The sequence below is a fragment of the Glycine max genome, chromosome 19 (genome assembly GCF_000004515.6).
Source record: "Glycine max cultivar Williams 82 chromosome 19, Glycine_max_v4.0, whole genome shotgun sequence".
NCBI classification, from domain to species: Eukaryota; Viridiplantae; Streptophyta; class Magnoliopsida; order Fabales; family Fabaceae; genus Glycine; species Glycine max.
The window spans coordinates 3,453,945-3,468,021 of NC_038255.2; the positions used below are offsets into that span (position 1 = coordinate 3,453,945).

The following is a 14,077-nucleotide window of genomic DNA, read 5'->3' on the forward strand; positions in this document are numbered from 1 at the left end:
AGCTGTGGCTTGAGGAGAGAGGCCCAATTGCTGCACCAGTGGTTCCTAGATGAAATTGTGGGTGCTACCCCCGTCCACTAAGATCATCACCTGGTGATTAGCAATGTGGCCCAATAATCGTAGTGTTTCAGGTGCTACATGACCCGAGAAGGAGTGAAGGCTTATCTGGTCTGAAGTTGGGCTATTAATATCAGGTGGGTCGGGTGGGGGGTCCAAAGGCACACTCGCGTCTAGGGTTGCCTCATCTTCATCATCTGCGATGACGAGAAAAACCCATGAGGCGCACTTATGCCCGCGATGAAACTTCTCATCACAGTTGAAGCACAAGCCGCATTCCCGGCGGGAGGCAAGCTCTTCAGGCGATAGGCGTTTAAGGGGAAAGGTCGAGGAAGGCTTCGAAGGAGCAACTAATAATGGAGGTTGCATGGAAGGAAGGGGTTGGGCTGACGGTCGTGGCGGTGAGAAGGGTGGACGACTCCGAGCCTGGGCACGGCTGTTAAGGAGCTTCTCCTCCTGAAGCCAGGCCAACCCTGCTGCTTGGGTCAGAGTGAGCTGTTGGTGAGCCTGTACTTGACGATGGATCTTCGGTGTCAGACCGGAGATGAAACAACTCAAGAGGAAGGTTGGCGGCAATCCGATGATACGATTCGCCAAGTCCTCCAACTCAAAGAGGTAATTATTTATTGTTGTGCGTTGAGTGAGTTTGAAAAGGGCGTCGGTGGGATCGTCGTATCGGGACAGTACGAAGCGTGTCTAAAGAGCCTGAAGAAAGTTTGGCTAGGAGGTGAATTGACTGTTATCGGTCATCCACTGGAACCAAGCCAAGGTGCAGCCCTCCATGTAAAATGATGCTATGGTAAGACGTTCGTGCTCCGGGGTCGCGTGATACTCGAAAAACTGGTTAATCTTAAAGATCCAACTAAGAGGGTCTGTGCCATCAAAATGGGGCACGTCCAGTTTCATTCGATGGGGGATGGAAGTAGCAGGAGATTGGGTTGTTGTGGACGAAGTGGGTGAAGGCAGAGGAAGCTCAGAGGGGGTCATTTTGTGAATCAGTTTGTCAATCTTAAGGGTCATGGTGTGTAGAGTCTCGCTCAGGGAAAACTGATGGGAGGTGAGCTTGGCAATGGCATCCTCCAGTTGGTCGGAAGCGACCTTCGATCTGGTAGAATCTGCCATGGCAACTCAATGAAAGCACCAGAATTGATAGAACCTCTGGCTTTGAGAGCCAGAACCTCCAGGAATTAGAAAAGAAGAAGAAGAAGCAGAGTGAAGAGAAATTGAGGTAATTTTCATTCATGTCATGTCTTATTACATTCATCATATATATATATATATATATATATATATATATATATATAGTGATATGAAAAATAACAGAATTTGTCATCTTCTGTTAGCATAATCCTAACGGAAAGGAATCTAAGACACTAATGACAGACAAACTAGAGAAATGACCAGCTCAGTGCATCACACGAAATCCTTCAGGTATACTGGTGTTGAGATGTTCCTTTTGGGCCTGTTTACTGCATTCACCCCCTTCTTGCTATCATTCTCTCATCCAATATTTTAGTTCATCTTTTAACAATTAACATGCATATTTCATTTGAATTCTTGGCCTTCATTATTAGCATAAATCTCATGTTTTTTTTAACAACTTGTAGTATTCACTAATCCTTTTAACAATGATATTCAACTTATATAATTGCAATTTTTCTTTCTTGTAAATTACTGCCATGTTCATTATAATTATTTAATCCTTAACAAGTAAATATTCACCCTTATCCCATGATTACCTCCATTGGATCATTGAATCATGCTTGTATGAAAAGTTTATCCTCTTTTAAAGTGAATCGTATTCTGAAGTATGTTTGAGTATTATGTTTTAATGTTTTTCAAGACAATATTTTTCGACTTAACTAGAATGAAAAATAATGGAACTTGAGAATTAGACATAGATATGATCTGTGTTCTTAAAAATATTACCAATGGACTAGATGCAGTTAGTATTCATTATATTCCTACAAAAGATGAAGAGATTACTTAGAGGTGGCAGAAACATGGAAAATTAATAGGAAAATGATGACATCATAGAAAATTTATTTAAAAATTATACTAAGAGTTATTTTTAATTATTTTTTAAGTTATTATGATAATTTTTATTAATTATTAATTTTTATCAAAAAATCATTAATTAGTTTTAATGAATTCTCTTTATAACTATATTTATTCCATAATAGGAAATCACATATTCTAATTGGCTGATCATATAAAGTTTTTTTTTTATATATTGATAGCACATCAAAATTAAACATAATAAAAATATATAATTTTTAATTTGTTTCATTTATCAATTTAATCTATTTTCAATTAACATTTTTTTAAGACAACTTGGTTGAATTTTGAATATCCCTACACAATCACTTTCAAGTTTCAAGTGCCATTTTAGAATTCTACAGTGCCAGCTGGACCAAGATGACCTCGGTAACACGTGTCACACTATTATTTGTCCTTGACAGAGTCATTACTCACCAAGTATGTTACTCAATGCATGTCTTGAAATATATAACATTTTTTTTCTCTTACAAGCCTAGTTTCTGTTTCTTCCATTGTTCTTTGGTCTTCTTTCTCCAACCTTGTCTCTCTGCATTTTTGTTGCTTTGAGTGTGTATTGTTGTGCTGTGCTTTTTGTGGACCGAATTGCCCCTACTCAGAGGTGAATATTGCATACAATTTTTATTGCAACTTTTGCTAGCAAGTTGCTTGCTTTCTCCTTGTCTGTTTTTGATTGTACTGTTTCTCAGATACCCTTTTTTCCCTTTAATTTCTCAAAAGAAAACCATTTTGGTTTATGGACAAAGCTGGTTCCATAAGCTAAGATACAATCTGGGTTTTGGTTTGTTTTGCTTTGCTTTGGTTTTTCTTGTTTTTGATCTAATTTTAAGTTACTGTGATCCATTCTTCTCTTTTTTGTGTTGGGTTGTTTTTCCATTTGAGTGAAAGGGTTTACTTAAATTTCCAATTTTGAGTAGGGATTGTGTGAAATCTAGTAGTGGGTCATTTTGGATTTGTCTATGTATTAAGGAATTTATGTTAACTTACCGTGCCATGTGTCATGCTTTCTAACTTTGTTCTGTGATGAGGCTCCTTTAGATTATGTTGTTATTGTTGTGATTGAAAAATGTGATTTACTTGTAGGTATCTTCCTTGTGTATGCTAATGAGTTTGTATGAACTTATAGATGATTGAATTTCGAAGAAATTTCAAAGCTGGGCTTTGCTGAAGTGCTTTTACTTGAATTGAACATCCCTCTCTCTATGGGATTTGTCTGCTGCATTTGAGTCTCCTTGTAAGAACCATTGGTTGTATTTCATTCTCATTCTGTTTGTATTATTGTTCTTGTTCCATCAGTTTTTCGTTTCTCCTTCCAGTTAGGAACTGTAGAAGTATAGAAATTTGACTCCTTCATTTTTGGTTTGAAGATATAGATGGAATTTTATGGATTATGAACTATGAAGCACCGATACTTTAATTTGCTTCATATATTGTATCTGATACACCTATTGTATTTGTGCATTCGAAGGAGAAGAAAACATTTCTTTTCTTGAACTTTTGAGTATTTTAGAAAGCAGCCTGATTAGGTGAATTCTAGTTATGTGCTATGCTCTTTGGATGTTATGATTTGCTTACATTGGTTTCATTAGTTGTCCGGATGTTTCTTGATTACTATGAATTACTTAATTAAGAAATTTGGTTATTAGGATTTGTCACATGTGCTAATGTCCTGAAGTATGCCATCAAAATTGTAATAAACTGATAAGTGCCCTGTGTAAACGCCAGGTAAATAGAATGATTCTCACAAAGCAATACCGATGTGTACATTCAGCTAGTTGTCAATGCACTAAGGGGCATGTAAGTGAAGATGTGATATTCTTGGTGTTTCAGCATTTGAATTGGAACCCCAAGCTAATTGCTGCTCTGTCATGTGTGTGCAAATGGTTTGATGATCTTTCGAAGCAAGTTCTATGGAAAGAGTTTTGCAAAACGAGAGCTCCAAAGATGATGCTTGATCTGCAATCTAGTGGAAGCCACAGTGTTGATGGGAACTGGAGGGCTCTAGGGAAGCTTCTTATATTCTGTTCAGGTTGCAGGCAGGGTGGTTTGTTCAATAACGTTCAGGTTCCTGGTCATTTTGTTAATAAGACTCGATTTTCTAGAACATCAGGAAAGAGCTTTCTCATGCCACAATGCATAAATGATGTTTTGTATGTGTCTGATCCTTGTGAACATATTGGACAAAGTGAAGAGGGTGATTTAGGATTCTTCAGAGGAATTTTCAAGTCGTTTGCATCGTCAAATGTCAAGAGGATGCTTATTAACAGAGGTGCACAGCTCCATCAAACCGAGATTTGCCCGTATTGTAAGGCAAAGCTGTGGAGCATGCTGCAGGCTAATATGATTCCACAAACTGCTAGTTGCAGGTTGGGTTCCTATGAAGATTATATTGAGTATTACGTGTGCCTTAATGGTCACTTGCTTGGGGTCTGCACATTGTTACCATTGTCTGATTCAGAAGATGTGTCTGAGGAGTAAGATATTAATGACTCAGGTATTTTCTTGTATCTGTCGTAAAGTCCTGTTTAATTTTCCTTTTCTTCAAATAAAAAACTAGTTCTATATGAAGTAACGATTAAGGCTGGAAATATGTTTTCTGGTAATTATGAACTGGTTTTCATTATTGAGAGCTAGGCACAATTTTATGAAATTTAGTAATGTTAATGGCCAATAACTTATCCTTTTTAACAGGTGTTTTAGTTGATTAGAACCTACCAACTATGCTTGCAGAAAATTAAAATGTTTTAAATATGATAAAGAATTAGGACACAAGATCTTCAATTTTAAGCACCTGTTTTTTAACTTGTATCTGCAACACTTGATCTGACTGATTTTATCAGGTTTTGTCTTGCTATTATGAAACAATGCTCTTAAACCGTAAATTCTAGTGCTGATTAACACAAAATTATGACATTTTTATTTGAGTATATGAAGAGAGTGAAATAAATGAATGTAGATGGTGTTATTCTGGTGTATGTGAAGGATGGGTGAAAAGAGGTAACAATGTGGATTTGTTTTTTTTTTTTTGGGTTTACCCTTTAATGTCAACTATGCATAGTATTTTAGCCACATGTGAGCAACAATAAACAGTACTGATGACATAAAACCTTTTGTTAATTCAAGTGGAGTGGCTGCCAAACTCCTTTCCTTCTGTGTGCTAGTGAGAAAATATAATTGAATTATAGGGTTTAGGAGGGAGAAAAAAAAAGGAGAGAATGGAGACTTTTGAATAGTATTCTCTTGAGTATTGTAAAGTGTAAGTGTGTAACAATGCAGCAGACATATGCATTACCTACTTTTATTATGAAATTGTGACATTTCCTTGGACAGGTTGGCATTGAATTCTCCAATGAGATTTGGTTGAACACACTGATGGTCTACTCAAGAAGGGTAAAATTCTGCTCAGCAACTGCTGAAATGTTCCATTATGATTCAAAACCTCTATATTCCATTATGCTTCTTCATGTTGCTGTCTCAACCCAAGCCGGCATTTTTCACTGATTATTATAAATATTGGCAACAATTTGTTTTTAATGAATCAACTAGAAGGTAGTTACTGATAACTATGTGGTATACCCGTGTATATTGATGTGTGGATATTTGACCTGGGTGACAGATTTGGTTGTGCAATGATTCATACTTGTTAAGAATTATTTTGATTTAGTAGCATTTTCCAATTCAAATTCATTTTGTGCTATGATTCACACTATGTATGTGTTCCACCCTCTTAAATCCACCACTGAGTAAGTAGGTACTAAAAAAAAAAAAAGGTAAAAATGTGCTTGTAGTTCCTATATTTTTGGCCAAACATGGGCAAGGTTTTTATACTTTTATGTTGATGAATTTAGTGTTTGTTTGGCAGCCTATTAGCCACCAATAAATTCACGTCAATACAAAAGCAGCAAGTACTAGCTTCCGTGTTAGTTTTGTCAAATTGACGTGAATTTTACAACAGATGTGGCTAGTTGGCACGTATCCAAACGCATAGTTAACTTCAAACTTATAAAAAATGTATATTTAGTATCTCTTTTTCAAGAATTCATCATGTTAAAGCTAATGTTTTTCCCATCATTGTCGATCTGATAATTTGAGTGCATGTTTGGTTTCACGGGGAATTGATAAGTTAAAAATTGATTTTTGATATATTTTTACATGTTTAATTTCACGTTAAAAAAATTAAAATTAATTTTGAATTGAAATAATTTTAAGTAACTTTTGTGTTAGATTTAAAATTTTATCCTGAATTTTACTTTTAACTTAATTTTATAATAGCAACATCCAAACATAAATTATATCACTTTAAAATCAATTTTAGAAACTATCATAAAAAACACTTGTTACTCTTGCGTTGCAACAATTTCAGCTTTAAAATGTAAGCAGTAAAAGTCTTTGGGAGTTGTTAGGTGCACCCTGTGTTTTTGTTGGTGCACCTAGCATTCTTTGAAAATGGTAAAATTGCCCCTGTCTTTTTTTTCCTTTTAAAAACTGTATTTTTTTAAAAAATCAAAACAACCATTGTTGTGCACTCTTCTCGCTTTTTTCTCTTAGGTGCCGTATTTTCTTCGGTTCCTTGGCAAAGGTTAGGTTCGATGAAGGTGAAGGTAGTGGTGTTCAGTATTGTGGTGGTCATCGGCAGCATACGAGATATGCATTTTTGTTGCTTGTGCATTCAGGTGTACGGTTGATCGTGTGAATCAACTTGATCTGTAAAAGTTTTACGGATCAACTTGATCCGCATGTAGATTTTAAAGTTGTAGATCAAGTTGATTGTTACGGATCAACTTGATCCGCAGAAGAATTACGGATCAAGTTGATTCGTAAAGCACCACCACCACGCGCCAAATGCCAGTCGAGGAGAACGCGCGAGGAAGAAGCATAGCAAAGCATCACAACAACACCACCACCACGCCACCAACAATGGTGAAGAAGCAACCCACGCCGCCGACAACAACAGTCCACTCGAGGCCGTGGAATGGCACAAAAGAAGTCTGGTCACGACAGAAGGAAGAAGAAACGACTCAGAAGAAGAAATAGTTGGGTGCTAGGTGTAGAGTTTTTAAATAAATTTAACAGGATATAAAAATCTTTTCCACTCAAGTGCTAGGTGCACCAACAATAATGCTAGGTGCACCTAACATCTCCCAAAGTCTTTTTTTTATATACTTCTACTATTGTCAGATCATATATAAATGATTATGATAATAACATTACATCTTTAAAGTTTATAGTGAATTTTCTAATTTGCAAAACATTATTTAACGATGTAAGTAAATAAAATTTGCTCTTTGAAAGTAAATTCCTTACCAATCTAAGCCTAGTGTCGTAAAAGGTAGAAAAGCATCTCGACCTCATTATAACTGGACTTCTATTTTAATTTTTAAAATTTTCCCAATTACGAGCCTCAAATTTTAACCAATTATGGATATCTCAATTCTCAGCATTAATAAAAAAAACATTTTTAATAATAATAATAATAAAAATTACAAAATGATCATCTTATATGTATGTGTAGGGTAAAATGTTAAAAAACTGATTGTATCGATTAAGAACAGGATATTTCATCCAAAATTTTCTGTTTATATCTTTTATCTATTCAAGTGAACCATTCAATTCAAAGGAAAAGACATATACAGCCTGGGAATAGAACAAATGTGGTCTCTATTAAGGATGAAATTTTGTTGAAAGGCTTTCCACAATTTTCTGCAGGATTTGCTAAAAACATGCATTTCACTCTTCCTTTCACTTTCAGTAGCTTAATGGACATTAATTACTTACAAAATATTAAAATTTCTACTCAGTCCTCTTCTCCGAAATCCAACCCAGAAATTGTCATCTTTCCTATGTTAACTGCAATTATTCAAACCATCAAATTAAACACAGAGAATGCAAGGGATGATAAATTGGTCCAGATATATAATATAATGTATTAAACATTTTAAACTGTTTGTAATCTTTGTGAAACTTCATCCAAATAAAAACTGGGAAAGGAAATTGCTACTTCCCTATATCTTCTAAAGCTTAACATCATCATGTTGCTGTTGATGAATTCAGACAAAAGGTTTCCAATATATGCTTTAAGAGTGAAATGGTATTGAAAGTTTCACAAAAGCACTTCTCAATATCAAAATGGAAATTTAATGGTCCAAAAGAATGCAAGGTTCTTTGTGAAAGAGAAAATAAGTGTTTTGATGTGAGTACATGCCATAACGTGGCAATCAAAATATAATAATCAAAGTAGCTGCATCTGGAACCTGCCACCTCAGACCTCACATGTTCAGGTTTAATCAAATCATAGTCAAAAGTGTAAGTACTGTGATGCTGGTTTCTTTTAGCAAGAGTAATTCCAAGAAAAATGTCTTAAGAGTTAGGTGCAGATTGTATAGCATGATCAAATCACGGTCCCTTGATACACCTCCACTTCTTTCATTTAAAATGCGTGAAAAGGGTAACAGGCCATAAAAGGGAAATAGCAAAGAAAAGCACCATAAATGTTAAAAGATCTCACAATGCCAATGGTGTAATGATAGTAACACTGTCATCCAAGATTGGGAACAGTTTAGAACAATTGTAAGATTAAATCAAAAGGAATTCTTCAGATATATGATTGAAAAATGCAGATATAATGGAAGTCCAGCATAGCACTAACGAAACTTTTCCATCAAAATGAAAGCAAAGCGGAGTTACCCATGGAGGTAGAAAGTGGGAAGTAAATTGCATGACATTCACTTACCAACAGCATCCAGTCCGGCTAATTTTGGCATGAACTTCCTGATATGGTCTTCAGCTGCTTTCTCAGCTTTAAGTGTCTCACACTCAAATGAAACTGAGATTCTTTTCTTCCCATCCTTTGGTTCAATCATACCGGTGATATCCTTGTCCCAACTATTCAAAGGTGATTGCAAACAATAAATTGAATATGCAAGCCATCCACTTGAGGCGGTTATCAAAAACTCAAAAAAGAAGAAAAATGAAAATGAATGAGAACTTTCATTTGAGAGGAGAAATCATGTCTCGAAAGAGAAACTAATTTGTACAAACCAGCCAACTGGAGACCAAGAATCAGAGATAAATAGAGAACATTTAATCTCACAGACAATTACTGAAGATTAATTATGTTAAATACAGGTCGAAAATAAAGAATTAGTATCTCTACAGTTTTGCCAAATATAAAATTTGACTCATACAGCTTTCATTGGATATTAGTCCCTATAGTTTCATTTATTTGGACTTTGGTTTGGGGGTCAATACCTTAATAATTGCAAACTATAAGGAAAAGTCCTTCACAGAAAATAGGGGCTTAAAAAACTCAAATAAGTGGGAAATCTAGTGACTAAAATCCAATGTGTGAAGCTATAGTGAGCAATTGTTCAATCTAAAACAATATATACCAAAGTAAACCAATTAAGTGTCTTGTCCAAAAAAAATATAATGGGTACAAGGACAATATGAAAACCAGATGATGACTTGTGGATTATCTAATTGTGCATCTCTAGCTGGTATGTTCCATTGGCATGATTGACAGCATCAATCTCTATTTGTTTATATGCATTATTGACTGGACCATAGTTCAATAGTTATAACTTATATAAATGTAGTTTTATCTTAATAACATTATTCTCACTGTTTAGCATGAAAATTATACAGACTAATAATCAATTAAAATTATAAAACAAAATCATAAAACCCAGGTGAGTGCTCAAAAAGAAATTATACAGGAAACCACTATGTTTTACCCATGAGCATGATCAATGCTGTGGAACCAAGCAGCATCATGGCCTTTGCACTCCACAACAGTGGCTTGTTCTTTCTTTGCCTATTTAATCAAAAGTAGTTGTGAATAAAGTGTACATGCGACAAGAAAAGATAAGCAACACAAAAGCAAAAATTAGTACATTGAAATCTGTTATTGTGAGTTTGATGAGGCGATAATCCTCACCCCTACTGCATTCCCTTTCACATGCCAATTCTTTCATCATGAAAAAATATGGAAAAGAGAAACATATATAAGTAATTACTAATTGGATATAATAGAGTATAAAAAAAGTTGTATAAAAAAGCATTGCCTAACATAGGACCATGAGCACATAACCGACATACAGATAAATCAACAGACTTTTCACAAAAAAAAATAAAAAATCAACAGGCTAAGCACTGATGCACTAAAGGACATTGACTGCCCCCACAAGTTAAATTGTTTTATGAATTTAATTATAAGCCAAATAATATGGGAACCTAAGGGCCATTTACTTCTATTCCTTATGCAAAGCAGGATCATAAAAGAGAGCTACAATTTAAATAAAAAAAAATATAAGATCAAGTTTGGTTAGATGGGTCATGAAGCCAAAAATCAGAAAAGGGAAAATGCCAGTGCACAAACCAGCTACCCCCTAATGCCTTAAGTCCATTCTAAAGGGATAATTCTCATATGATAATCGTCCATTCAATATGAGAATGAAACCTAATAGGGCCCTATGAAAGAGTGCAATTGACAAGAAAGCTATACCTAAACCTATTTTTCTGACACTGTCAATAGTTAAAATTAAAGAGGGGGGGGCGTTCAAACTTAGCTTGATTACAGAGACAATAATAACTCACTAATTAGCATCAATTTCTTACATTGTTCACTACTCTCCAAACCTTTCAAGTAAGATGGTAAAAGGGAAGAACTCATTTTCTGTCTTCACTCAAAAGCTACAGAGCATGCATCAGAATTATTCACTTAAACAATCTCAAACATAACATCGAAAAATTGAGCTAAAAACAACCTCTGGTTAAAATAATCATTTGGTCCTTATAAGTGACACTCTTTTAGAAATCAATCCCTGAATGAGAAAAAAATGTTAGTCCCCCAAAGAGCTTATAGGACTAAAACTTAAGTTTCTAAGGAATTAAAACTTCAGCAACATAGTAATAACAGGCAGGGCCAGCCGAACGGTGAGAGGAACCTAAAGCAAATTTAAAGAGAAATATTTTTACATTAAAAGAAAGAATTATATGTTGGACCTTTTTGCCAACTGACATTTTTATCAACAAATGTGGCATTTTTTACTTTGTAAAAATCAATAGCAAATATTTCTTTTTTGGTAAGCCTAAAGCATAGGTTTTAGTTGCTTTACCTTTGGGCCAACCTTGACAACATGGACCAATGTGCACTAATAAAAACTTATACTGATCCTAAATGAATGCCACATGTAGGGACATGTAAATGATTATTTGAACATAATCATTGGGGAGAAAGGAAAAGGTTTTTTTTTTTTCTTTTCAAAAACAGATTATTAATTTTGTTGACCATGGTATTGGTACTGGCAGGAAATTATCCCGCCAAAAGCAGTGACAAATTTTTGTCGGAAACCATAAGCGCACACAAGGTGAGTATTCTCTCCCAACACGAATTATTTATTATTTCATACCTAATGACTAACTAGGATTCGAATTCTGAACCATGAACTACTTGATTAAGAGGAACAAATCGCTACCATTTGTGCCGACTGATAAAAAAAGAAAACATGCACATATACCAGTGCCACAAAGGCCATAGCAAATATAATGTGGAAGTTGAATGAAGTGTCCTGAGATAGAGCCACATGGCAACAATGCTATTGATGCTACTCCTTCCATCATCATCATCATCTCTTCCACCTTCCCCTCTACTTTCTCCTCTGCCCCAAAATTTGACCCAAAAACATAAATGGGTAAGTGAGAAAAAAGATGGGAAAGTAAATTGAAACATAAAGTTTCAATTTTTAACACTACCATTGCGCAGGATGAAAGAACAAAAAAGAAAAAAACTAACCCATGTATTGTGTGTGTGAGAGAGGACGATGATGTCTGGTTCAGTTTTGCGACACAGCAAACTGCAAAAAGGAAGTAAAACAGAGAGAAGAAGGAGTTGAGGGTGAAAACGTCAATGGGGGTAGCAGCAACTGAGAGTGTCGTTCGTTTGCCTTCGTTTTCACCTTTGCATTTTACTTGTTGTTTTGCCTTATCTCAATTTTGTTGCTTTTCTATTGCATTGAATGATTATTGATTCGTTTAATGATTATTTCTTTCGAATTCACCTTTTATTTATTTATGAATATATTTCGCTTCTTATTTATTTATTAATGTATTTTGCTTATTGCTGCTATGTGTGATATTGTTGTGGGTAATGTTTTAAATCCAAACTGAGTTATCATTGTATGTAATGGTTTTATTGGTTCAACTAACTAATTCTTCAATTTTTGTATAAATTGAAGTTTAGATCCGGAGAAGGCACACCTTCTTGCAAGGCCGATGGAGACCACTAACATTAGCAAAGATTTATAGTGGAATATTGGAATTTTTATGTTGTCTACCATCATGAAAATATAAGACTCAAATCTGTCAATTCTAAAGATCTCTTAGTGGTGAAAGGAGAATAGGTTCTAGATTATTAACAAAAAAATAAACAAATTAATATTTGTCAATTAAAAAAAATGTCAATACCTATTGGCTGGTTCAACTAAATAACATATAAACATGACTGTTTTTCTGTCTCTTGATACATTGGTAATGTGCATGGTTTTAAATTGAAGTCGTGGTCGTGTTACCGTGAACCAAAAAACCTTTTTATTGTGGACAATTGCGGAAAAATACAACTGATGCGATTATAATTGTGATCGAGGTACGATTGGACAGAGTCAAAATATCTTGACATTACAGCCGCAATTGAAACTAAGGACCCCTGTTTTAAAACCAAGGTTATGTGTGTGTATCTTTGAGGGTACTTAGTGGATTTGGCTAACGGGTGCTGTGAACATGCCTTTAGTTAATTTCCAAATAACTTGGGACTAATGAGGAGAATGTTTAACTGCTATGTTCAAGAGTTCACTCATTTGTGAAGCAACAACAGGTTTGCGTTTGTATTTGTGAATGTGTGTTTATGTGGTTGTGTTTATTTACTTTTACAACTTCACTTTTTTCCAATTTTCTGACAGATAGCTATTTAAAGTATGGTGTTTATGTGATTTTTTTAATCTTAGGTCAAAGATAACGTGTATACTCTGACTCACTAGTCCGAGACTAATCCTGCTTGTAGTATGTGATTGTCGTTGTCCTAGGAGAGTTTTACAAACAGTAGAAATCAAACAATGTTAAAATAAATCGTTTTTGTTCATGTGAACGTTGACACCTTACCCTACTACATTCATTCTATGGTTTTGGTGTTTACATGATTGATGACATTTTTTAATTATTTTGATAAAAATCAATAAATAAATTCATCTAGATAAATGGAGAAGATTACAGTGAGATTTGAATTTGAGAATAAGAGATCCTCCTAAAGAATGAAAATGCAAACAAAAAGATATATAAAAATATTAAAGATATGGGAATTACACTCCAACTTAAATGTTCCAATGCATAGCATAAGCATATACTGTTGCACATTGCCAAAAATGTTTGGCTAACCAAAACCAGCAAAACTGCTCATCAAAAACTGGTCCAAGGGGATCACACCTAACATTTTCCAAAGGTGCAATACAAAGAATTCTATCAGACCCTTTTGGTTGTGTTAAGAGATAAGTTAATTGAATCAAGCAAATGGAAGATTGAACTTTTCTTATCAACCTCTATACTTTGACCTTAAGTTTGAAAGGGGGGACTTGTAGCTTAAGAAAGTGACTACATTGTAGCTGCTGATATCTTTCACAGAATTCTAGAGGCATATGGTTTGCCTGGGGGCTGGGATGTCAACTTCTAGGTTAGACAAAAAATTCCAAAATCTTATATTGTTCGCTGATGTTAGTTGTTGTTAATGGATAAAAGTGGTCTTGGCTTGGTAGTATCAAGTATCTCTCACTAACATGATGTGTGGAAATTGTGCTGAAAATTGAATTTTGGAATTAAGCTTTTATGATCATAGCGATTCTAGATTCTTTTTCTATTTGGAAATTCTGCACTTTCATTTAGGTTAATGTCCTATTCTTTTTATCTTCAATCGGGT

At 34.8% G+C, this 14,077-nt stretch overlaps 2 protein-coding genes across 3 annotated transcripts; one reads left to right on the forward strand and one right to left on the reverse strand.

Annotated features, from left to right (window-relative positions):
- Positions 1-2,576: 2,576 nt before the first annotated feature.
- On the forward strand, positions 2,577-5,778 carry LOC100788463 (EID1-like F-box protein 2). Of its 2 annotated transcripts, XM_006603833.3 has the most exons (4): positions 2,578-2,716; positions 3,242-3,349; positions 3,841-4,609; positions 5,446-5,778. In XM_006603833.3, exon 3 carries the CDS (start codon positions 3,850-3,852, stop codon positions 4,591-4,593), a length of 744 nt encoding a protein of 247 aa, XP_006603896.1. In that variant the 5' UTR covers positions 2,578-2,716; positions 3,242-3,349; positions 3,841-3,849; the 3' UTR covers positions 4,594-4,609; positions 5,446-5,778. The 2 variants fall into 2 exon arrangements, with proteins under 2 accessions (XP_003554759.1, XP_006603896.1); XM_003554711.5 differs by lacking the exon at positions 3,242-3,349 and having other exon boundaries at positions 2,577-2,716.
- A 1,950-nt stretch (positions 5,779-7,728) lies between these two features.
- On the reverse strand, positions 7,729-12,145 carry LOC100795132 (uncharacterized). Its single transcript, XM_006603835.4, has 6 exons — positions 11,909-12,145; positions 11,634-11,774; positions 10,008-10,081; positions 9,849-9,928; positions 8,846-8,997; positions 7,729-7,962 (listed from the first exon to the last, which is right to left on the reverse strand). The coding sequence occupies exons 1-6, from the start codon at positions 11,910-11,912 to the stop codon at positions 7,910-7,912; spliced, it is 504 nt and encodes a 167-aa protein (XP_006603898.1). The 5' UTR covers positions 11,913-12,145; the 3' UTR covers positions 7,729-7,909.
- Between the last annotated feature and the right edge of the window lie 1,932 nt (positions 12,146-14,077).